Source organism: Sturnira hondurensis, unplaced genomic scaffold (assembly GCF_014824575.4).
Source record: "Sturnira hondurensis isolate 20B ecotype Veracruz unplaced genomic scaffold, ASM1482457v3 Scaffold0007406, whole genome shotgun sequence".
In the NCBI taxonomy this organism is placed as follows: domain Eukaryota; kingdom Metazoa; phylum Chordata; class Mammalia; order Chiroptera; family Phyllostomidae; genus Sturnira; species Sturnira hondurensis.
Window position 1 is genome coordinate 16,428,552 of NW_028080037.1, and position 25,790 is coordinate 16,454,341.

The 25,790-nt window shown below is 39.2% G+C and overlaps 2 protein-coding genes across 16 annotated transcripts in view; one reads left to right on the forward strand and one right to left on the reverse strand.

Annotated features, from left to right (window-relative positions):
• The window catches only part of MTMR3 (myotubularin related protein 3), a 147,275-nt gene that overhangs the window by 70,191 nt on the left and 51,294 nt on the right, over nt 1–25,790 (forward strand). For 9 of the 15 annotated variants that reach the window (XR_005067379.1, XM_037052475.1, XM_037052474.1 and 6 more), the window contains 5 exons: nt 3,470–3,559; nt 3,963–4,079; nt 14,939–15,021; nt 17,033–17,115; nt 17,371–17,454. Coding sequence is in view for 14 of the 15 variants with exons in the window: in XM_037052475.1 (XP_036908370.1) it covers nt 3,470–3,559; nt 3,963–4,079; nt 14,939–15,021; nt 17,033–17,115; nt 17,371–17,454 (457 nt within the window). In the remaining variant the exon portion in view is untranslated. Of the gene's footprint in view, nt 1–3,469; nt 3,560–3,962; nt 4,080–14,938; nt 15,022–17,032; nt 17,200–17,370; nt 17,455–25,790 lie in introns of all 15 variants that reach the window. The other 6 variants (XM_037052477.1, XM_037052485.1, XM_037052483.1 and 3 more) reach the window with 3 other exon arrangements.
• The window catches only part of LOC118991277 (uncharacterized), a 78,106-nt gene continuing 64,978 nt past the window's right edge, over nt 12,663–25,790 (reverse strand). Inside the window, exon 5 of the mRNA XM_037052493.1 lies at nt 12,663–13,039. Coding sequence (XP_036908388.1) covers nt 13,006–13,039 — 34 coding nt within the window. The 3' untranslated portion in view covers nt 12,663–13,005. The remainder of the gene's footprint in view (nt 13,040–25,790) is intronic.

Here is a 25,790-nt window from a genome sequence, read left to right on the forward strand (position 1 = left end):
ATGTGTGGTTGCTTCATGTTTGCCCCCCTACTGGGGACCCTGTCCTGGCCTGCAACAAAGGCATGTGTACCTACTGGGAATTGAACCAGCAACTCTTTAGTTTATAGGCCAGTGCTCAATCCACTGAGTCACACCAGCCAGGGCAAGTTATATGTCTTTAATCCTGATTTTGAGAGGATAGTCATATATGCATCAGTCAGCTGCAGTAATCTATGGCCACACTTGTTGCTTCTTACTCCCTCACCTCTTTGGATCATTTTGAAACAAATCTCAAGCATTATATCAAGATAAATTGTATTTTGGTGTCCTTCAATACCAGTTTTAAGATTAGTGACTGGAATTGACAATGAAATTTATAAATACTTTCACTTTCATATTTTGCTAAGTGTTCATACTATATACATTTCATTTCATTCTTTTTTTTTTTTTAACTCTTGTTCAAGTACAGTTTTCTTGCTTGTCATTTCATTCTTTGGAGTAGATACGGTTTTGTTTTGTTTTTATCCTGGAACCCTACATTTGGTTTAGCAAATAGGCATTTTGACTCATCAGCATTCTCTGCTCCCCATGTTTTTAAAATATTTATCTCTAATGTTGATTTCCCCTCTGAAGTGTAGGTTTACCTCTCTTACCTGCATAGTTTAGCCAGTAGCAGAAACTACCCTGAAACCATGGTCACTGATCTCTTTTGAAGATTTTGTAGGTAATTCCTCTGACCTTATGAAGACAAACAATGCCAGATGCCACAATGCCTGGTGTTTCTCAGCAGTACTAGGAAATCAACCATATGGAATACATTGTAGTACTGCTAGAGTACTACTATGCCGCTTCTCGGCTTTTTGGTGAAGATCAAGTCGAAAATACTGCTTATAATTCAGGAGAAATTTGTTTCCAAGACTCTTACCATGCCAATACTTGCTAGTTTGTTTCTTCCTTCCCTTTGTCTCCTTCCAACTCCTTATTTGTCTCAAGTTTGGCCTCCTATTTTACTTACAAAATTCAGAAACTGTAAAAAAGAAATTAGGTAGTTAATTCAACTTATGTTAGCCAAGTAATGTTTTTTGAATCACCGTTCTTCTAGAAAGTTAACAGGTAGTTTGTCCTAATGTTAATTAAATCTCTGGGGATTAAATGCATTTTGCATTGCCGGCCTAATTTCAGTTCTCTTAGGCTAAAAATCATTTATTCCATTTTCAGTTTGGATTGTATACATTGGCATGGGTTAGCACTCAAGTGAATGTGCTGGCAAGAATGAAATGGTATTTTAGCTTCTAGTTTTTTTTAAACCTGTTACATGATTTCAATTCTGTAATATTTAAAGGTCAATAAAATAGTTCAAGGAGTCACTTAAAGAAATACTGGGTACCTCTATAAAATGATACTGAAGAGAATAAAAGTTTAGGATATGAATTTATCTAAATTAAAAAGTTAATGTGATGCTGAGGGAGGCCTGTTTACAATGTTCTTTTATATCATAATTTTTAAAAAGCTTTCTCCGATGCATTCTAGCAATTTTTCCTACCTCCTATTGGTTTATTAGAAAAATCTTCCTAAATTTAACATTCCTCAGATCTTTTCCTTTTGGTTCTAACTGTAAAATACTCAGTGCTCTTTTAAGTCAAGGGCTGTCTCTTAACAATGGAAATGGAATTACTATTCAGCTAAATGATACTGTATGGTGTCAGATGGATGTTAGACTCAAGGTGATCATTTCGTAAGTTATATAAATGGCTAATCACTATGTTGTACACCTGAAACTAATATAATGTTGTATGTCAACTGTAACTGAAAAGTTAAAAAATGTTTTTTTTAATAGTACTTAAAAAAGTGGCCCATTCAGCTTGTAGCTGAAAGAGTGGCACAAGTACTTGCCCTTGAAACAACCATACTTCAGTGTGCAGCATAGTTATTCATGTGTATTTCCAATATAAAGAAACACTTTACTTAAGGGTCAAGATTTAATAAAATTTACTATTTTTCTCCTGCTTTATCAAGGACATTCTAAGTGAAATTGGTGTCACTGCCTTGATGATGCTGAGGAGCCAGCAGTTTTGCCCACCAGTTCTTTTTACACTGTTTGCACTATTAGACAAATGTCACGGTGAAAAAAGACAGAATGCCTTATTAGTATTATTGTGAAGATGGTTTTGACCTCATAGAGCCCCGGCTGAAAGGGTCTCACAGTCTATGGACCTCACTTTGAGAACCACAGCAGTAGAGCATTATGGATTTAAGATTAAGATTGCTTTTTGACAAAACCTTAAATGTTATTTATAGGTAGGATTTTTCCCCTCTGTTTGAGGAGGTAGAATTGTTGGAATTGTAATAAGTAGAATATGCAGAAATGTCTGTCCACTAGTGATTTTAATTTTTGGTGCTGTCATTTGAGAATCATATGTCTTTTAATCTTTACAAAATTCACTGTGTTAAAGAAATTGCATTGTAATTTACACTCAGACTTTTCCATTATATTGTTTTTTTTTCTCTTATCTTATACAAATTTATAGTGTAAAGATGGCTTTTTTTATATAGGTTATAATTCAATTTAAGTGCCATGTAGATTAGAATTTATTGTTGTTGGGGTTTTTTGAAATTTCCTTAATAGAAATAAATCTATTCCCAAATATATGACACACTAAACTAGGGATAGTGGTTCACACATGTTTTCAGTTTGAGAAATTCAGTTCTTAAGCTTTACATTGTTAAAAAACTTTGTATTATGGAAATCACACATGCAACCAAAATAGACACAATGGTAGGTCTAGTGAACCTTCTCTTACACAGTTTCATCAGACATCCCTCATGGACAGTCCTGTTTCATTTATGCTCTACTCACTTCCTCCTTACCTTTCCCCCTCTACTTATTTTGAAGCAAATTCTAGATACCACATCATTTCATTCTTAAACAATTCAGAATGTAACTTTCAAAAATAAGAATTTAAGGTTACAAATTAAAGAACAAAGCGACTGCTCAGTGGATTGAGCACAGACCTGTGAAGCAGAGGGTAACCGGTTCAGTTCCCAGTCAGGGCACATGCCTGGGTTGTGAGCCAGGTCCCCAGTAGGGGACACATGAGAGGCAACCACACATTGATGTTTCTCTCCCACTCTTTCTCTTTCCCTTCCCTCTAAATTAATTAATTATGTTGCACACAATAATTAATTAATTAATTATTTAAAAAAAAGAACAAAACAACTGTATTTTGGTTTCTTGTATAAGTAATCACCTAACATCTCATTAGTGCTTAATATAAATGTTCCTAACCTCCTTTTTAAAAAAAATCAGTATGTTCTCTAACTAGAGGCACCTAATCTAAATTGGATGATTATATTGGGAATGAATATTTTTCTCTTTAGTTTTGTGCCTATTACTTTGGTCACTGGACTCTCATTGTGATTACACTGTTAAAATGGGGTAGGAAAACCAAATATGGTTTGAAATTATTTAAAGGTTCTTGGGTTTTTTCAGGATGAGGAGACTCGGCACAGCCTTGAGTGCATCCAGGCAAATCAAATCTTTCCCAGGAAGCAGCTGATCCGAGAGGATGAGAATCTTCAGGTAATTATAGGTCACTTTTGATTCTAAAAATAAATATTTAGCATCATAGTATTAATGTAGCAGAGCTAATGGTTTAAAGTAATGTACTATATATTTTTTTCCTAAACCATGCACATAGTAGAAATGTAAGCTAGAAAGCATATCTCCTTTTAGAAAGACTCATTTCCTCAAAATTCACTGTTTGAGATGATCATCTCTGTGTCATTCCTTCAGTAGTCTAGAATTTGAATAACTAGGTATATTTGAATTATGTAGATAGAAACCCAGTCTTTTTAAGACCCTTACCCACTTACATACTGTGTTTTGAGTGACAAAGGATTTATTATCCATTCATCTGATCTGTGTTTGAAGACTTTGATTTACTGCTTCAGAACTTTGAAGGATTTCTGCTTCCATTTTAAAGGTTCCTTTTCTTGAACTTCATGGAGAAAGCACAGAGTATGTGGGCCGTGCTGAAGATGCCATCATTGCCCTTTCAAATTACAGACTTCACATCAAGTTCAAGGAGTCTCTTGTTAATGTAAGTGATTACCAACTAAAGTAGATAGAAAAGGAAGTCAAAAAAATCTGCTGATGTTCTCAAAGAGAGGAGTGTTATAGAGGGTTGGGTGTGAAAACTATATGTGCTCTGCTTTTCTCCCAGCTTAGCACCCAGGGGACACTAAGGTAGCAAACAGTTGTAATGCTCGATTTAAAATATACACATAGTTGTGAGCTGAGGTGTCCAGTGTTTAGTAACACTGAATCGATGTGTGCTAGGTAATGCTGTGTCATTAAGCTTTGTAAGGGTGCAAAGGCTGCGTAGACTTTTATTTTTCAATCTTTAATGGTTACTACTGCCTCAGTTGAGATACTTCTCTGGACCTTAATATCAAAATGATGAAATGTTTGAAGTATTTTGAGCTCAATGCAGACTGTCATAGGATGAAATGAGTCTAATGACTCCTTACTGGTATAAGTGTAGAAGCTAAGTACAGTGTTTATTTGTTGAATGGACTACTGAAGAAAAGGAAGCCTCTTGATTCCTAAGAGTGCTTTTGTCCTTTTTAGTAATGAGGGTAGTCTTAATGAACTGGTTCTTCCAGTGCACTGCTATTATTAATAGTTTTCAGTTAATGTGCCTTTCACCACAAAGGCACAAAAGTTCATGTACTTCCACCAAATGAGTGTCTTCTTCTTTCTTTTCCTTGCTAGCATTGTGCCTTTCTGTACTTTGGTTCTAGCACAGAGAAGTGTATTGTGACATCTTATAAAAGCTCAGGACTATAATTTCATTCAGATTATGTGTTTTGAGATTCAATTGGGATTCTTTGATATTTATCACTTGAATTCATTTTATTCTGTGGTCAAAAGTTACTCAAATCCTTCATCACTTTTTTTTTTTTGGTCAGAAGACTCAGACGGATGCCATTTTCTTTACAGTCGGCTTTCATTTTTCATATAGAATTTATTCTTTGTAGTTAAGCGTTTATATCCAAGAGCCATTATGGCCTAAATTCCTTCTGGCTTCTAGAGTTGAGTTGTGATCATAGCTGTTACATAAGTTTTCTGTTCATTGTCTAATAATACACATCAGATTTCATCAAGGAAAGAGGCATGCTGTGCTTTCAGATCATCTATGTTAAGAAGGGTCCATTTGGAATTGGGTGGTTGTCATAGGAGGGGACAGGATAAACTCCATTAAAATTCCAGCAACCAGAAATACCCCACCCGCTACAGTGAAAGGAATGATAGTAATATAGTAGTCCCCCACTGTGGAGTTGGCAGTTTTGCTTTCTGCAGTTTCAGTTATCTGTGGTTTCCCATGGTCTGCAAATTCTAAACGGAAAATTCCAGAAGTAATTCATAAGTTTTTAGTTGCACACCATTCTGAGCAGTGTGACGAAATCTTGTGCTATCCTCAGTGGCCCCAAAGTGCAAGAGTAGTGATTCGGGCAGATGGGATATTCCATAGAGAAGCCATGAAGTGCTTCCTTGAAATGACAGGACATGTAAAATAGTCCCTCCTTATTCATGGGGAAAATATGCCCAGGTTCCCAGTGGGTGTCTGAAATTGTGGATAGCACCAAACTTTAAACAGTGATGGGCAAAAGCAGGTTACGGTTGTGAGTATGGAAAACCATACAAGAATAAATAATAATACAGGCATAAATTTTTTGCATACTCACACTGTAAACCTACTTTTGCCTACCTCATATGTATTGAGATACTATGTTTTTCCTATACATGCATACCTGTGATCAAGTTTAATTTATAAATTAGGCACAGTGAGAGATTAATAATAACAGTAAAATACAACAATTGTAACAATATATAGTAATAAAAGTTATATGAATGGCTTTGGGGCCATTATTAAGTGAAATAAAGGTTATTTGAACACAAGCACCACAATACTAAGACTGTTGATCTGTAACCAAGACAGCTACTGATTAGTGGGCAGGTAGCATGGAATGGACACACTGGACAAAAGGTTAAATCGTGTCCTGGGTGGGATGGAGCAGGACAATGTGAGATTTCATAATGATACCCAAAATGCCATGCAATTTAAAATTTATGAGTGTTTTTATATCTAGAGTTTTCCATTTAATATTTTCATACCAAGGTTGACCTGTGGGTAACTGATATCACAGAAAGCAAAACTGCCCACAAGTAGGAAGTGGCATGGGTGTGAGGGGAACTACTGTATGCATAAAAAAATAGTATATATAGGGTTCAGTTTTCTCTGTGGTTTCAGGCATCCACTGGGGGGGGGTGTTGGAACATAGCCCTCACAGATAAGGGGGGGACTACTGTAATAAGTAGAATCACCCAACTTAATATTGTATTTAAATTATGTTTAAGTGGAGACTTCCGCCAAGGTGGAGGTGTAGGTGGAAACACTGTGCCTTCTCCCACAACCAGGTTTGAATACAACAAAGGTTTAGTAAACAAAGACGCAGCCAAAGAACAGAAAATTGAACTATACGGAAGTCCGACAACAACGAACCGTTCAACCAGGACTGGTAAGAGGGGCGGAGCCAGCGACAGAGCAGGGTCAGGCAGGAAAGATCACCCCCCCCATCCCAGGCGCGAAGGCAGCTGGAGTAGCAGAGGGTAGCAGTGCAGACCCAGTGAGGGTACGGGGCAGGCTGGCCTCGGTCACACATTCACACACAGATAAACCAGTAGAGGAGTGGGCAGTGAGACGGGCCGTGCAGGCCCCAGTGGGTGAACCCAGTGAGTGCACAAAGTGGCGGGCTGACTGTGGTGGCACATTCGTGTGCAGTGGGACGGACGCGGATTAGGTGGCAGACTGGATCACCATTGCTTTCCTTTGACCCCGCCCCCACATAACAGCGTCACAACCCAGCAATTGAGTTGCCCCGCTCGGGTGAACACCTAGGGCCTTGCTCCCTAACAGGCTCGAACAGTCCAAAATATGGCTCAAGAAGAACTCAAAGCCCCAGAGCCGATAGCTCTAAGCGAAAAAGAAATAGCAAACCTCTCAGACGCACAGTTCAAAACACTGGTGATCAGGATGCTCACAGAACTGGTTGATTATAATCACAAATTAGAGGAACATGTGAAGGCTAAACTAATTGAAGTGAAGGGAAATGCACAGGAAACCAATAGTGATGGAAAGGAAACTGGGACTCAAATCAAGGGAGTGGACCAGAAGGAAGAAAAAATATCCAACCAGAAAAGAATGAAGAAACAAGAAATCAAAAAAATGAGGAGAGGCTTAGGAACCTCCAGGACATCTTTAAACATTCCAACATCTGAATTATAGGGGTACCAGAAGGGGAAAGAAACAGCCACGAGTGGAAAACTTATTTGAACAAATAATGAGGGAGAACTTCCCCAATCTGGCAAAGGAAATAGACTTCCAGTAAGTCCAGGAAGCTCAGAGAGTCCCAAAGAAGCTGGACCCAAAGAGGAACACACCAAGGCACATCATAATTATATTAGCCAAGACTAAAATGAAGGAGAGAATCCTAGACACAGCAAGAGATAAGGGATAAGGGGACAGTCACCACAAAGGAGTTCCCATCAGACTGTCATCTGATTTCTCAAAAGAGACCTTCCAGGCAAGAAGGGGCTGGAAAGAACTGTTCCAAGTCATGAAAAGCAAGGACCTACATCCAAGATTGCTCTATTCAGCAAAGCTTTCATTTAGAAGCAGATAAAGTGCTTCTCAGATAAGGTCAAGTTCAAGGAGTTCATCATCACCAAGCCCTTATTATATGAAATGTTAAAGAGACTTATCTAAGAAAAAGAAGATGAAAAATATGAACAGTGAAAGGACAGCAAACTCACAGTTATTAACAGCCACATCTAAAACAAAAGCAAACCAAGAGGACAGCTAGATCAGAAGCAGAACCATAGAAATAAAGAACACATGGAGGGTTAGCAACAGAGGAGTGGAAGGAGGAGAAGGGGGGAGAAGATACAGAAAATAAGTAGCGTAGACGGTAGGTAGAAAATAGGGGGGAGGGCAAGAATAGTGGGGGAAATATAGAATCTAAAGAACTTGAGACACGTGGTCATAAACTAAAGGGAATGGTGGGGGAGGGGGTGTGCAGGGTGGAGGGGAATGAAGGGGGAAATAGAACAACTGTAATAGTATAATCAATAAAATATATTTTAAAAAACATGAAACTATAATTTTATAAAAATTATGTTTAAGTGGCTGGAATCAATGAAATCCTACTTAAATTGCACGTGGAAATGACTTAGTTTCATATCATTACCTTTTTTCCATACAGTCCCCTATTTCTCAGCTTACTGGTTTATGACAAAGTAATTTGGAGAGTACTTTTAGATCTATTCCAGAATAGGGTCTGTGGGAGAGTGTGGATTCAAACATGTCATTCACAAGCCTTGAAAATTAAAAGCCTTGAACACTTTTATGATGGAATCACTTAGTACGATGTCAGGGGAAGCGGTCCTTGGTCCCTGCCAGCTTTTCTGTTTCCCTCTTTTCTCCCTTCTCCCGTTGGCGCTAATAAAACTACCCTCCTTAGACTGTTCAGCCATATCACACTCTGAGTTCTCTCTTTTCTCTCTTGCCCAGGGAACTTCTCTTCATCTGTCAAAACCCAAGTCAGGGTATGACATCTTCTGTGATACCTTTCTCAGTCCCTGGCAGTTTATTACACTCCTCTGGCTTCTTCTGTGTCTTGAATATACCTTATGACATACCAGATACAATTTTTTTGTTATTCATCTTTGTGTCTTCAGAATCCAGCATATCTCCTAGTACCATAATACTCAGTAAATACAAGAGTGTGCAAATGTAGATTTACTAATAATACAAGAATAAACAGTTTCATGTACTAACAAATGTAAACCTACTTTTGCCCGTTCCTTTATTATGTGAATTAAAGTTAATACAGGCTTGAAATGGGTATTAGATAAGTTAAAACCCCCTTTTAGGTTCAAAACTCATTTTAAAACAACAATCTGTGTGATAGTCCTGTGTTATTGTCTCTAAGAGTAGTTGTACAAGTAGGTTGTTTAAGTAGGGAATTGTTGGTCCCCTTTTGTAATTGAGGTATATACTTAAGAAAACTTAATACTTTTGACCCAATTCCTCACCTGAAACTGTTTTCTCAGTTAGCATTTTAACCCTCTAAGGCATAGAGCCTGCATGTCACTTCAGAAGCCCAAGATAATGGCTGTGTACAGAAAGATGATTGTGCAAAAGTATTTTAGCATTGCAGTGACTTTAAACATTGCAGATGGAGACTTGGATTTCTCCACACAAATAATTGCATCACAGTAAGTGCTAAGGTTCCTAAAACCTGTGGTTACTCCAGGAAACAATGGCTCTTCCTACTAGGTGCTAGATGGAGACTTGTGAGTTGGTGGTGTTAACCTCTCCCTCCCTCTTTTCCTTCCTCAGCAGAGAAGTATTTCAGTAAAACATGTGAGATCAAGAGAGTCCTTTTAAAGGTTATTAAATCTAAATCAAACACAGTTCCTCAAATGTACTAGTGTATATTGTGGCATGCTGCAGTTTGCATCATTTTGTTTGCTTTGAAATAAAAAAATTTAGTACTTTAGAAAATAACTTGTCATGAAGTGTTAAATAGCTACCCAGTATCATGTAGTCTCAACATTTTTTTATTGTGCTAAATTGGTATACAAGATTACATACGTATATTACAGGTGTACAACATTATAATTCAATATATGTATATACCATCCCATTTCAAGTCTAGTTACTGTTCACCATATACATTCTCTTTTAATTTCATAGCATATTGAGTGAAAGTCTCTAGACTTAGATACCATAAATATCATTACTTTAATCCACACACATTCATTGGATATCAAGTTTTCATTTTCTAGGGTCAAGAACGTCTTTAGTTGAGTTCATTGTTAGCATTTAAGGTATGAATTGCTTTCATTCTGTGCTTTGCCCAAACTGTACTTTTACATATGTACAGGTATATTTCTCTGATGCTCAGCTAATTTATAAACAAGTAAGTGTTCAAGTGGAATTCATGAAAGTTTAAAACAGTTTTTGTTGTGTAATTCAATAGATTGCCTCTCAATCTACTGCTTCTGAAATCACAGTAAGTAGCATGAGAAACCTAGGCAGTTGTTGCACATGTGCTTGGAACAAATTGATTTTGAATGCTAGTTGCTCATCTTGCAATCAGCAAAATGTGTCCTCTCTGCATGAGTCTCTTCCCTCTTATTAGACAAAGTTCTAGTAGTACCCTGTAATGAGGACAGTTGGTGGGGTGAGGATAAAGCCCCACAGCTTATTAATAAGCAGGTGGAATTGTGACCTTCAAACAGTGTAAACTGAATTTCAACCAGAAATATTTGTAAAATAAACATGAACATTTAAAAGAATATTAAAGCTTCTCTTTTGTCTTGGCTGGTGTACTTTGGTGGGTTGAGCACAAGCCTGTGAAGCAAAGGGTCACTGGTTTCATTCCCAGTCAGGGCACATGCCTGGGTTGCAGGCCAGGTCCCCAGTAGGGAACAGATAAGAGACAACCACACACTGATGTTTCTCTTCTTCTCTTTCTTCTTCCCTTCCCCTCTGTCTAAAAATATATAAATGAAATCTTTTTTTAAACACATTTAAAAAAATATTTTATTTATTTATCTCTAGAGGGGAAGGGAAGGAGAGAGGGAGAGAAATGTCAATGTATGGTTGCCTCTGCCGGGGACACACAATATATCATGTGTCCCCTGCCAGGAACTGGCCTGCAACCCAGGCATGTGCCCTGACTGGGAATCGAACTGTGATCCTCTGGTTCCCAGGCCCGCACTCAATCTACACCAGCCAGGTAAATGAAATCTTTTTTTAAAAACCCCAAAACTTCTGTTTTCTAGGGCTGTTAATGCTTCTGAGAGAAAAGGTGGATGTGTAGCAACTGGAAACACCTTTCTTAGCATTTTTCAGATTTTCCGTTGTCCTAATTGTAGTACCGTGAAAATCTTTATCCCCCAAATATCAGCAAGAGGTTATCATTAACACTTAATGCACTTTGGCCTTAGTATTGATATATCAGTAAAGACATATGAAACCTGTGTTGGAAAAGTAGCTTATAAATACCAAAGGAAAGCAATAAAAATCTGTCTTTAACCTGTGACAGTCTTCTTTTTAGGACTGGTTCTTGAATGATAAGATTTAGTGCCTAGATATTCTACAGTTTATTATACTTTTTAGGTTTAGAATCATTACTTGATTTATTTTCACTTAGTTACTATCATTTTTACTTCAATGTGTATAAAGATTAGTACTTCCCATTCAGTGACATTTGTTTTTAAACTGTAGAAATTATCCCACTTTTAAATTTTGGTGCTTAAAAATGATACAAATGTGCACATATGTGCACACCCCTACTCATGCCCCCAAATGAGACAGTACTGTGGATCTCTAATACCTGCGCATGTCTAAGTCTTTAACTGCTGCTCTTCTGCTTTTTTGGATTGATGCTCTTAAAAATTTTGGTGTTCATGATGTGATTCTGGCCTTTTGGGAAATTGATTAACAGCACTGTGTGTTTTTGATGCATTGTTTTGAGTGGGAGTTTGATGGAATTTATAAGAGGAAGAGCACTGTAAAGGGAGATACAATTTCCTGGCAGCAAGAAAGTAGAGGAAAAAATAGCAAAAATAAAACTAGTTGGTATAAAACATTTGAATTAGCAGGCTAGAGAGGATTTGAATGTGACTTTAGATTTCTTATTACTCTTCCATGGATAGAATTGCCTGTAAGGACTCTTGGTTTAAATTCTGTTTTCCTGCCCTGGCTGGTGTGGCTCAGTGGGTTGAGTGCTGGTCTGTGAACCAAAGAATCGCTGGTTTGATTCCCAGTCCAGGCACATGCCTGGGTTGCGGGCCAGGTACCCAATAGGGGGCACGCAAGAGGCAACCATGCACTGATGTTTCTTTCCTCTTTCTCCCTCCCTTTCCCTCTGTTTAAAAATAAATAAATAAAATCTTTAAAAAATAAATGCTGTTTCCTCTTCAAGATCCCTGGTGGAGAGGAGAGGCCTTACTGTGATAGAAGACCTAATGCAGTGCTCATACAGAAGGGAAAGGTGATCAGGAGGAAGAAAGATGCTTCATATACGTAATGGAAGGAGCCTGGACTGGAGGACAAACATGGATTATTGTCCTGAGTCTGTCACTAGCTTACCTTCCTGGGCTATAAAGTGGTGTTGCTCTTGAAGCTGTAATGTTTGCTTATGATATTGGATATTGGGTGTATTTAGTTACAGAAATGGTAAGAGATCTCTTTCATCTGTGAGGAAAGGTGAGAAATCTAAAACATGGGAGTGGGCCTTAAAAATGTAGAGAAACTTAGTATGTTTTGGTTGGAGAAATAAAGAGGAAAAGAAGGCTAGTTGTGCCTTTTTAGAATAGGAGGCATTCTGTGGAAGGAACAGTAAAGATAGGGACATTGAGGTAGGAAGGAGAAGAAGAAAAGATGATGTTCATTTGATATAAAGTCAGGTATTTTCCTTTTACATATTCCTGTTCTTGCTGCATATTAAACTTTAGTGCATGTAGCAATCTGCATGAGTATTAAAATCTGCTGTTTTCTGTATCTATGACTTCAGTACACGTGATGTACTCTGGTAGTTTCTAGTATCTGCATATCAGCAACCAACATTTTTATTCTTTTTCCCTAAATTTGTGATGTCAAAATACATGAAAATTTGTATGTCGAGTGCATTTTAGGTAGCACATTTTTGTGTGCTCTGAGATGTTTCATTATTCTTATTCTGGAAGTCTGGGTGTAGGTCCTTAGTCTCTGGTCCAATAGGGGGATATAAAACTTATCTGTTCTTTGTAGCCAGGTAGCACAGGCTAGTGTTCACTCTTTCCAGCAGCTGCTCATAGCATTAGTTGGTTTTCAAGTAATCGAAGGGAAACTGGGATGCAGGTGGCTGCTGAGATAGCAGCCTCTCCATGTGGATTCGTAAAGCTCGCTCTCACTGCACCCCAGGCTCTTCCCATTCCCTGTACCTGGGAATTCCAAAATTCCAACTACCTGAGGTTTAGAAAGCAGAGGCTGGTGACATATAGGAAGGGGGGAAGCTTGTCCAAGGAAGTCTGGAAGCAGGTAAAATCTTAGAAAATTGAGATTAGAACTCAGGCCTCTTGTCAGTCTTGGTGTCACTTTCCCCCACTAGGGCTGAGGGGGCTGATGAAGGGAGAAGTGGGTACATAAAAAAAAGAAAAACAGTATGAGAGTCTGTTACAGAGCACCCAAAGGTCTGTTGTAAGAGTGAATCAGTGTTCTTAATCTCCTATGCCTCCTTTACTGAAATAGTGGTGGTGTTGTTTTCCTTCCTCGATACACAGATCTTGAAAGCATTTTTAGCTAAATCAGCCATAGTATCTCATAGCACGTTGGGGTTAAGGACTTAAAAATAGAGAGCCAATGCTCCTTTTTTTTTTTTTCCTCAGAGCACAGTCAAGATTTCTTAGTCTTTCTCTTGCTGTCAGTCCTATTACAAGTGTAAGGGAATTTTGTTGGCTTGGACCTAAGCAAGAAGGCTCTGGTCCTGAGGTAGAAACTCCTAGCTAGAATCTGAATGTTTTTATTTTGCTTTCTTCTCTCTTTTAAATCCCTGCCCCAGTTTCTGTTTCTTTGTCCAGCACGGGGCTTATTTTTGATCCCCACATACTTGTTCCGAGAGTTCTCTGCTGACTTTGGCAACTACATGGTGGGACAGGGTTTCTGAACCGGCTCAGCTAACATGAGGGCCACCCTCTGCAGGCAGCTCTCTCTTGATTCTCTCTGTGTTGGAAAAAACTGCCTCCCTCTTCTCATGCTAAATGAGTTGTTTGAATGTTACTTGTAACTTGTACAGTCATATTTTGGCTAGCATGATACAGTGTAAGAGGCAGTGGTCTAACCTTTCCCAAGGAGCAAGAGTATCCAGTATTTTTTTAACCACATTTTCTTTAGAAGTTTCGAAAATTGCTTTTTGAAGCCAGAGGTTGAGTCCAGATGAGTGGAGAGTGAAGGGGAGGAGTCTCAGAATTGTCAGTTTGAAGATTTGTCACCCTGATCAGATGCTTTCCCTTCCTATCTGTCTTCTTTCTCCCTTCTTTGATCCTCTTTACTGTTGTATTTATGCTCCTGAGTTCATTTAGTACAGTCTGCTGATGTGATTGACAGGGAGAAAATCATTCTAGTTTGCTCATATCTCCAGTTCTGCTTGGCAAACAGGGCTCCTCAAATTTGGTCTTTTAAAACAAATTAGACCTAGCTAGTTTTAGGACCTTTGCCCACTGTGTGGCCTGCTCCTTCCCCCTCCATACCTGTGGCTCTATTCTACTGAGTAGAGTGTCTAGCTGGCCAGCAGCTACTGTCCTGTTGTCTTTTCTATGCAACTTACAGGCAGTTTAGACTTCTAGTCTTTATGAGAATGCTCTTTTGCTGACACAAAGCCATAGGCTCACTTTGTCATTCGGGGCAAATGACAAATATAGTCCCACTAGCACTTTGATCTGTAGTTCTTTCCTATAAACAAGGCAGGATCACCATTCTAGTTCCCTCCAGCTTTCGTGTCATTACATATCACAACTGACCATAGTATTTCAAGTAGTGCAGTACTTTGAGTGATGAGCTTGTGAGTTTGCTGCCTGAGAGACGACATATTTCTGTTCTTCCAGAAGTGGTGCCTCCTCTTCATGACTTGGGTTTTTGATTTAGAGATGAAGGGAAGAAACCCTGATTCACTCAGTCCCTAATTCACTCAGTATTAGATCACTTAAGTACTATTGATCCAGATAAGTTTGCACTTGTTTTGCTCCTTTCCCTTGTGGAACTTCCTAATTGCTATTATTGAACATTGAAGAATTGCAGGGTCAGTGCCTTTTTGACTGAAGGGACTTTATCTCCTTTAATTTCAGGTTCCATTACAGCTCATAGAAAGTGTTGAATGCCGAGATATATTTCAGCTTCATTTGACTTGCAAAGACTGCAAAGTTATCAGGTATGTTGTATGTTTATACTCTTTAGTGTGGAAAGTCTTTTTTAAAGAATGGATCCATGGTTTGGTAACAGAAAACAGCTTTTGAGGATCAGTGTTGTTAGGAATATTTTTCTGAGTAGTTAATGCCTGAAATATTTTACTTTTTTTAAAAAAATTTTTCCCCAATTTTTTTATTTAATTATTTTTCAAGTACAGTTTTCTGTCTATTACTCCCATCCCATCCCACCCCCATGCTCCCTGAAATATTTTAGATTACTTTGTTATTTGAAAGATATTTTTAAATTTTTTATTTGGAAATATTTTCAAATTTATAAAAAAATAGTACAAAGAATATTTGCATTATTAACATTTCACCCCATTTGCTCTGTTGCTTGCAGGGGGCTGTGTGTGTGTGTGAGAGAGAGAGGTGGGAGGGAGAGATTCTTTTACTTAGCTATTTGAAAGTAAATTAATATAATCATGCTTCATTATCTGGAACTACTTCAGTGTGCTTTCCTAAGAATAGGAATATTTTCTTACATAATCACAGTATTATCATCAGCTTCACTATTTTATACTTATAGTACTTTTATCCAATCTACCATTCTTGTTCCAAACTTGTCATTTCATGTAATAATGCCCTTTATAGCATTCCACCTCCTGGATCACAGCAGAATCCAGACAAGGTCAGATACTGCATTTAGTTGGTATGATTCTACTGCCTCCTTTAATGTGGAACATTTTTCACCACTTTTGTCTTTATGATATTTTGAAGGATACTATTTTTTATTTTAATAGACTGTTTTTTATTGTGTTTGTCCATGTTTCCTCATGGTTAAATTTAGGCTGTGCATTCTCAGCTGTTACAGTATACGTATGAGGTTGTGTCCTTTTCAGGGTGTTGTATTACGTCTGGAGGCAAACAGTGCCCACTGTACCTTATTGGTGATGTTAACTTTGATCATTCTGTGAAGGTGTCAGCTACTTTCTGTAAATGTTCTCCCTTGCAACTAGTCTATGGGAGGCACTTTAAGACAATGTAGATTCCTGGTTCTCATCAAATGTCTCCATAGATTTAGTATGCACTAATGTTTTTATATGATCTAATCTTTAATGGTTGCAAAATGATGCCTGAAATGCCTTTTTAAATTTAATAGCTTTGCAAGTTTTAAACTTTCCAAGTTTTTACTTTATCTCTTTGATGTATACTGGTGTGCCAGTAATAAACATTGTATGTTGGCATATTGATGAGCCACATTGATTGGGACAAGGGAGAGGTTTCAGTGACCTCTTTGGTTAAGGTAAATATTTAAAGTTGCTTTTTAACCATTTGAGATTTGGCTTGCTTTTCATAGATACTGGTTATAGCTCACAGTTTAAGAAGTTGCTTATTAATTACTCAATTTTAAACACTGCATTTGAAAAGGTAAATTTTACAGTGATTAGTTTAATTTCTGAGTTATATGTTCTGAAAATTGCAATTAATAGTAGAATTATTTTGTTCCCTACATGGTCACATGAGTATCGTAAGATTTTGCATCTAAAGTTGCTGATTTATTCTAATTGCTAAATAGACAAATTTTGAAATTATTCCGAGTAACAAAAAATATTGCTGTGATTTGAGCTCAGCCTAATATATCATGACAAAATGAAAAGAACTTCTCTAAACATACTTCTCAAGAGGGACAACTGTAAAGCTTTGATGGAAAAAGTAGAAGGAAATTCCACTCATGGAGGAGAATGAGTACTATTTTATAATAATTGACAGTAATCAATCTCAGAGCTTTCATTAGTCCAACAAAGTAAATTTTCCACATGTCCAGGTTTCCTCTTTTTGACATGTTGTACCATTGCCTAAAATTTGTTGGCGGGTTTTTATTATAAATGATAAACATGTGAATGACCACCTCTAATACTTTCTAGACTATGGTTATCACTTCTCCATGAGTAGGCACTCTTGAAATATGGCTTCTGTTAGGTTTCATTGTTATATGTCTTCTGATTGCATCCATACTTGTTTGCCTTTACAAAGGTGTCAGTTTTCAACTTTTGAGCAGTGTCAAGAGTGGCTTAAGAGACTGAACAATGCAATCCGACCACCTGCTAAAATAGAAGATCTCTTCTCATTTGCATACCATGCTTGGTGCATGGAGGTCTATGCCAGTGAAAAAGAGCAACATGGAGACCTGTGCAGACCAGGTAGGCCTTTTCTAAAATATGCAAATGGTGGCTTTATAAAACTTTACATGAAATGGGATTCCTAGGCATTCATATTTTCAAAGAGATGTATATTTTATGCAGCACCTAGCATAAAATATACATTTTATGTATATTGTAAATGTACATTTATGTATTATGTGTTCATCNAAGATCTCTTCTCATTTGCATACCATGCTTGGTGCATGGAGGTCTATGCCAGTGAAAAAGAGCAACATGGAGACCTGTGCAGACCAGGTAGGCCTTTTCTAAAATATGCAAATGGTGGCTTTATAAAACTTTACATGAAATGGGATTCCTAGGCATTCATATGTATATTTTATGCAGCATCTAGCATAAAATATACATTTTATGTATATTGTATACATATGTATACATTTTATGTATATTGTAAATGTACATTTATGTATTATGTGTTCATCATTCTTCTAACCTCAGTAGAACATGTTTTCTGCTCTTCAGGGGAAGGAAGGAACACAAGATGTGACATCACAACTTACTGGGCCTAAAAACCAACTCTAGTAAGATTTGATGGTGGTTTTGGAAGCCTGGTGGAAAGTAGCTCTGAGTGTTGTATACAGGTTTGGGAAGGCTTCATATTTGAAGTGGCTTTGAAGTTCAAGTGAGAGTTCATGGACTAGAGAATGGGTAAAAGAATGATAGAACATGTAGCATGAACAGAAGTATAGAAGTGGAGATTAAGCCACGAAATAGTGGAGTATAAAATGGTCTTTCACTGTTTTTGAATTTTGAAGTCATAGAGTACTGTTGTCACCTCTTTCATACCAAGATGATGAAACAGAGGTCCAGAGAGGCCAGGTGACTTCCTTTAGGACAGTGAAGCTGAGACTGTACTGGAACCCAGACTTCCTGATCCTCATTAAACCTTTGTCCCATTTATTATCCTTCTCCCTCAGAAGTGGCTTTTACTAAGTTCATGTTATTTCTCTGCATGTAGTTGTCTGTGAACTTCATGTTGCTATAAGTAGAACTTTGCTTACACTGAATCTTTGGTGTATCCAATTTGGGAGCAAAGTCTTGAATTCCTGAGCAGTGAAGGGTTCTGAGCTCTCTTCCAGTAAAGTTCACTCTTGGGACGTTTTTCTTTTAAACCTCAATTTTAATTGCAAATCTTCAATCTTAACAGTTCTGCCCTGGACCATTTTTAAACGTTTGAGGTTAATCTAATTACGCTTGCATTAGCTTCTTCCTGGCTCATTCACTGGTTGAAGTTTTTGGTTTATATTCTTGTTTAAATAAAATGTAACAACACAAGCATCTTATTTTTAAAGATGCTTTGATATGTATTTTTGTTTGGCCCTATGATCTCATCAAACAGGCAGGACAGGCTGGTATCTCTGTTTTGGGAGCCAAAGAAAAGGAGACTAAGAAGTAAGGCTGTTGCCAAGTCCCGCCAGCAGGTAGTGGCAGAGCTAGAACTTAAACCCGGTTCTCAGCTATTGAGAGGTGACCACGTGAGGTGCTGTGGGTACTTAGATAAAACAGAGGCCCTTGCCCTGGTTCACTTTCAAGAAAAGCCTCAGGAATTCAAGCCTCCCGTGAGCGGTGTCAGGCCAGCGGAGTCCAGAGTCATCCATAAGAGACCACACCGACATTGGAAAATTATGAGTTTTGAACTGTCTCTCACTTCACTCCTGTATCCATTGCATCTCTCATTTTCTTTTTTCCTCTTTATTGAGATGCGATTGTATTTTTAATTTTTTTATTCCTTTGTTGCTGGTTCTCAAGTTTTTGTTAAAGATAAAGTTTATACACAATCAAGTACACAATTCATATGTGTACATTTAGTTTAAGACTCCTGACTCCCAAGGTGTATTGCCCTAGTTTTGGGCTGCCAGCATTAGGTCAGGATGGCTTGCTTTCTCCTATCCTGTTTTGTCACACCTCCACACTGAAAATTCCTCGTATTTTTAGATGATTCCTTATTCCCTGGATAATTTTAGTTGTTTCTTTTGGATTTGAGCCAGATCTTATTCCTAAGATATGCCAGGTCAGAACCTCACTTTAGTCTTTTAATTATGGATGGTTTTGTCCTGAGCTGGGATGCTTTTGATCCTCAGGTCCATCCCTTTCTGATGATATTTGCTGTTCTTTGGCCACCAGGCTTTACAACTGTCCACACTGTCCTCTGTTTTTTTCATGGGTTATGATTCATAGAGGCATTTGGTAGATAAAGTACTCACTTAGGAACTAGAAAAACTAAAATCACATCCATACTCTGCCATTTAATTCAAAAAATAATCTGGGTACACCATTTATCTGCTCTGTACTTTAGTTTCCTTTGTTCTTCAAACTGGGACATTCTTGTTCTTTTCTGCACAAGCTGATTTGGGTATCCTGAAGATCAAGTACGTTATGCTAGAGAGTTCAATTCAGTAAATGTTTGTGTACCTTCTCTGTGCCATGCTTGTGAAAACATTTTAGAATTTATGAAAATATAAGGTGATACCATGCCATTGTAACTAATTAGTTGGAATTTAAGTGAAGGTTGTATTTTGTTTCTTTACAGTATATACAGTCCACATGGAAGTTAACTTACTATCACTCCCATGGAATCTTATTGTACTTCACTGACTTGGATTGTATGAGTGTGTGTATATGGCTTTTCCTTTTATATATTTTGTGAAATATAGAGGAAAAACCTGCTGTTAAAAAATACTGTGGTGCATTTTGAAAGCCAGTCAACCTCATTCATTTGTCTCCTCCCAATATCGTTAAGTGTTGGTGGTGGCAGCATTATTACTCACCGGAATGTGCATACCAGACAACCACATTTTTATAAGTTGGCTTTAGGAGGAGACAGACTTGAAATATTTCAAAGTGATGCTTTTGTATAATCTGCCCTAACACATGAGATCACAAGCGCAGACGCTGAGGGGTGGAAATAAGATTAGTCTTTCAGCAATTAGTAAAGACTTTTATGAATTCTCCTTTGCCTATTCTGTTAGGAATAAAATGTATCAGAGAGGAGGGAATTGGGAAAATTACATTATTACCTCATATTTATATAAATCTAAGTTTCTGACTGTTGAACCTGCTATAGTTAAGCCAGCCACACTGTGGCCACAGCTGTAGGTCTTCTAGGTCTCAATCTGCTTTGGAAGAACTATCAGCGTTGCTATCAGAGTTCATCTGTGAAACTCGCAAAAGCCATTGCAAACCTCTTGACTCTGCTTTTAACTCCATCTCAAACACTAAGAAAGGAATGGGCTAAAAGTTTAGTCTCCCATAGATTCAGCCTCTTCTCATTGTAATGGCCTTCTTGGTGATTGTTCTGTACTTGAGCATTAATCTGAAATCTTGACAGGTGACTGGGCAATTCAGTATAGTAGCATTGGGCCCACTTCTTTAACCTCCCTTCTGTGAAATGCCAATTAAGCACATCCTGTTTAACCATGAACAACATACGACTCTGGGTCTCAGATAGTTGTGCAACTGACTGTTTAGTATAAAACAAAAACCCTTTCCAGCAGAGTCTGTCTTCTGAGTTTGAATACTGTCCACTAACTATACATCTAGAAGACTGTAGTGGAACTTTTATTCATAGAAGAGAATGATTTTTCTCTCCATATTTGAAAAATTGGGAGGACTAATTCTCACCATCTTTGACTTTGGTACTGTTTTTCCTGACATAGGTAGAAGCCTAGGCCTTCTATCCCAGGCATTTAAGCTGTGTGTGATTGTGGGCTTGAATATTCAGAATCAGCCAGAGAGTTAGACATTTTGGGACGGGGGCACATCTTTAGACTACTAATTGGCAGTATGGTTATGGTAGAGGGACTTGTTGCTTTTTTAAAAAGTTTTCATTCCTATAAAAACAAGAACTACTAAATGTTAAAAAGGGACAAATCTTCATTTGAGGATGGGGGTGATGGAGGCAGACAGGAAGGGTAGAAATGGAAATATAAAGCCAAACAAAAAACTATGACCTTAATATTTAAAATAAATTGGGATGGCTTCTGGCCAAGATGGTCAAGATTTACCTAATCTTGATTAAGTTAATCTTGGTCAAGATTAGGTAAATCTTGACCATCAAGTGTAGGTAAATGTGATACTCGAATCCTCCTCCCAATCACATCAAAATTATAATGAAACTGTAGAATAATCATCATTCAGAAACACTTGAAATCTAGCTGAGTGGAAATCCTGTAACAGGATATAAAGAAGATACATTGAGACTGAACCTGGTTTTGTTTGGGGTGAGTGTGTGTCTAGGAAAAATGTCCAGCCTCCCAGATTTTTAAAGGTAGGTTTGGCCATGTGACTTAGTCTGGCTAATGAGATAATGATGGATATGATATCTGGAGATGTGAGATCATGGAAATGGAGCAGACATGGTGAGGACATGAGGCATTAAGCATGAGGACAAAAGCTAACTCACTAAGGATGTTGTTGAGGCTGGAAAGCCTGGGTCCTGCCAACATTGTAGACAGAGGCGACAGTCTTAGATTGCCTACGTCCAGATTCACTGATACATTTTTAAGCTACAGTTGGCTGAGCTCTGTGTTACACACTTTCCTGAAACACGCAGATGGACTTCAGCTTTCACCTCATTGACAGAGCAATGCTTCCCCAATTCACTGTAGGTTTCCTGAGCACAGGAACAAAGCCTTCTTTTATCTAAGTGTTCCCCATGGTGCCTAGCTAAAAAGGATGAAGATCTAGGGAATACCGAAATAATTTTATGTCATAAAGAAATACAAGAAATCTAAGGCTTCTTTTACATTGTTGATTCTTTTTTTAATATATATTTTTTCTTTTTTAATATATTTTATTGATTATACCATTACAGTTGTTCTATTCCCCCCCCTTCATTCCCCTCTACCCGCACACTCCCTCCCCCACCATTCTCCCCCCCTTAGTTTATAACCACGTGTCTCAAGTTCTTTACATTCTATATTTCCCCCACTATTCTCGCCCTCCCCCTATCCATTTTCTGCCTACCATCTATGCTATTTTCTGTGCCTTCTCCCCCCTTCTCCTCCCACCCCCCTGTTTCTAACCCTCCATGTGTTCTTCATTTCTATGGTTCCACTCCTGATCTAGCTGTCTTCTTGGTTTGCTTTTGTTTTAGGTGTGGTTGTTAATAACTGTGAGTTTGCTGTCCTTTCACTGTTCATATTTTTCATCTTCTTTTTCTTAGATAAGTCCCTTTAGCATTTCATATAATAAGGGCTTGGTGATGATGAATTCCTTGAACTTGACCTTATCTGAGAAGCACTTTATCTGTCCTTCCATTCTAAATGAAAGTTTTGCTGGATAAAGCAATCTTGGCTGTAGGTCTTTGGATTTCATGACTTGGAATACTTCTTTCCAGCCCCTTCTTGCCTGTAAGGTCTCTTTTGAGAAATCCGCTGACAGTCTGATGGGTACTCCTTTGTAGGTGACTGTCCCCTTATCCCTTGCTGCTTCTAGGATTCTCTCCTTCATTTTGGTCTTGGCTAATGTAATTATGATGTGCCTTGGTGTGTTCCTTCTTGGGTCCAACTTCTTTGGGACTCTCTGAGCTTCCTGGATTTCCTGGAAGTCTATTTCCTTTGCCAGACTGGGGAAGTTCTCCTTTATTATTTGTTCAAATACGTTTTCCACTCGTGGCTGTTTCTTTCCCCCTTCTGGTACCCCTATAATCCGGATGTTGGAACGTTTAAAGATGTCCTGGAGGTTCCTAAGCCTCTCCTCATTTTTTTGAATTCTCATTTCTTCATTCCTTTCTGGTGGGATGTTTTGTTCTTCCTTCTGGTCCATTCCATTGATTTGAGTCCCAGTTTCCTTTCCATCACTATTGGTTTCCTGGACATCTCCCTTCATTTCAATTAGTTTAGCCTTCATATGTTCCTCTAATTTGTGACTATAATCTACCAGTTCTGTGAGCATCCTGAAAATAGTGTCTTGAACTGTGCTTCTGAGAGGCTGGCAATCTCTTGGTCGCTTAGAGTTATTGGCTCTGGGACTTTGAGTTCTTCTTGCGCCATCTTTTGGGCTGTTCATGCCGTAGCAGGACTGGAGCCCTAAAGTGTTCACTAGAGCAGGGCAACTAAGTCGCTGGGTTATGATGTTGTATGTGGGTGCAGGGTCAAAGAGGAACAATGGCTTCCCGTCTGCCGCTTGCCGCCCTGGCCCCCACTGGCGCCGCAGCCACCACCGTCACCAGGCCCACGCGTTTCGTTCCACTGAACGCGAGTGTGCCACTGCCGTCAGCCCTCCACCACTGGGTTCGCCCCCTGGGGCCTGTGTTGTCCATCTCACTGTGTGCGAATGTGCGACCTCGGTCAGTCTGCCTCACACCCCGACTGGTTCCGGCTGCCTGTGCGCCTAGGTCGGGGGATCTGTCCTGCCCGACCCAGCTCCGCTGCTAGCTCCGCCTCTCTTACCGTTCCCGTTGAACGGTTCGTAGTTGTCGGACTTCCGTATAATTCCGTTTTCTGGTCTTTGGGTGTGTCCTAGTTCTCCAAACCTTTGTTGTATTCAAACTTGGTTGTGGGAGAAGGCACAGTGTTTCCACCTATGCCTCCATCTTGGCGGAAGTCTCTCTTTTTAAATATATTTTATTGATTATGCCATTACAGTTGTCCCATTCCCCCCTTCACTCCCCTCCACCCTGCACACCCCTCCCCCACCATTCCCCCCCTTTCTTCATGTCCAGATGTCATAAGTTCTTTAGATTCTTTATTTCCCATAGTGTTTCTGCCCTCCCCCGTCTATTTTCTATCTACCATCTACACTACTTATTCTCTGCACCTTCTCCCCCCTTCTCCTCCTCCCACTCCCCTGTTGCTAACCCTCCATGTGATCTCCATTTCTATGTTTCCGCTCCTGATCTAGCTGTCCTCTTAGTTTGCTTTTGTTTTAGGTGTGGTTTCACTGTTCATATTTTTTATCTTCTTTTTCTTAGATAAGTCCCTTTAACATTTCATATAATAAGGGCTTGGTGATGATGAACTCTTTGAACTTGACCTTATCTGAGAAGTGCTTTATCTGCCCTTCCATCCTAAATGAAAGCTTTGCTGGATAGAGCAATGTTGGCTGTAGGTCTTTGAATTTCATGACTTGGAATATTTCTTTCCAGCCCCTTCTTGCCTGTAAGGTCTCTTTTGAGAAATCTGCTGACAGTCTGATGGGTACTCCTTTGTAGGTGACTGTCCCCTTATCTCTTGCTGCTTCTAGAATTCTCTCCTTCATTTTAGTCTTGGCTAATGTAATGATGATGTGCCTTGGTGTGTTCCTTCTTGGGTCCAACTTCTTTGGGACTCTCTGAGCTTCCTGGATTTCCTGGGAGTCTATTTCCTTTGCCAGACTGGGGAAGTTCTCCTTTATTATTTGTTCAAATAAGTTTTCTACTTGTCGCTCTTCCTCTTCCCCTTCTGGTACCCCTATAATTCAGATGTTGGGACGTTTAAAGATGTCCTGAAGATTCCTAAGCCTCTCCTCATTTTTTTTGTATTCTTGTTTTTTCCTTCTTTTCTGTTTGGTTGTTTCTTTCTTCCTTCTGGTCCACTCCCTTGATTTGAGTCCCAGTTTCCTTTCCATCACTATTGGTTTCCTGTGCATTTCTCTTCATTTCAATCAGTTTAGCCTCCATATATTCCTCTAATTTGTGGCTAAAATCAACCAGTTCTGTGAGCATCCTGATCACCAGTGTTTTGAACTGTGCATCTGAAAGGCTGGCTATTTCTTGATCACTTAGATTTATAGGCTCTGGGGCTCTGAGCTGTTCTTGAGTCATAATGTTTGGTCTGTTCGCACCTGTTATGTATGAGGGGCGGAGCCTTAGGTGTTTACCAGGGTCGGACGACCCAGTCGCTGGGTTGTGACACTGTATGTGCAGGTGGGGTCAGAGAGGGGGGGGAAAAATGGCCCTTTGATCCACTCTGCTCTCTCTCAGATTTCTGTCCCCTCTGCGGCTTTCCACAAGCAAATTGGGCCCCTCTGGTGCTGGTTCTTGGGTGTGTGGGCCCGTGTACTCTCCAGGACACTGTGGGTCTCTCCAATGAACTCTCTGTGAGCCTGGGATCCTCTCCTGGCCCCTCAACCCTGAGAAAGTCTTTCCAGTTGGTGCTTTCAAGCTCTTACTCCCGTTGCTGGGGCCCTAGCCTGAGCCATCTGTTTCACCGTTCGCTCCTTCACTTGGTTTATCTGTGTGCGAATGTATGACCGCAGTCAGCCAGCTGCCCTGTGTCCTCACTGGGTCCGCCCGTTGCCACCCTATGCTTGGGATCCACCAACCACCTCTGCCTCCGCTCCTGGGTTGGTAGGACCTAAAGGTCTTTCTAGCCCCACCCCACTCCGCTGCTGCCTCTGCCCCTCTTATCCATCTGGCTAAGTGGTTCGTTGTTGTCTGACTTTCGTACAGTTCAATTTTCACTGTTTTGGCTGTGTTTTTGGTTCTAAAACTTAGCTGTCTTTAAATTTAGTTGTGGGAGGGGGCACAGTGTTTCCACCTACGCCTCCATCTTGGCCGGTAGTTCTCACATTGTTGATTCTTAATGAAGATCACACACCAGAGTCATTGCATATATATATAAACATGCAAGCCTACACATTCCTGGGCTCCA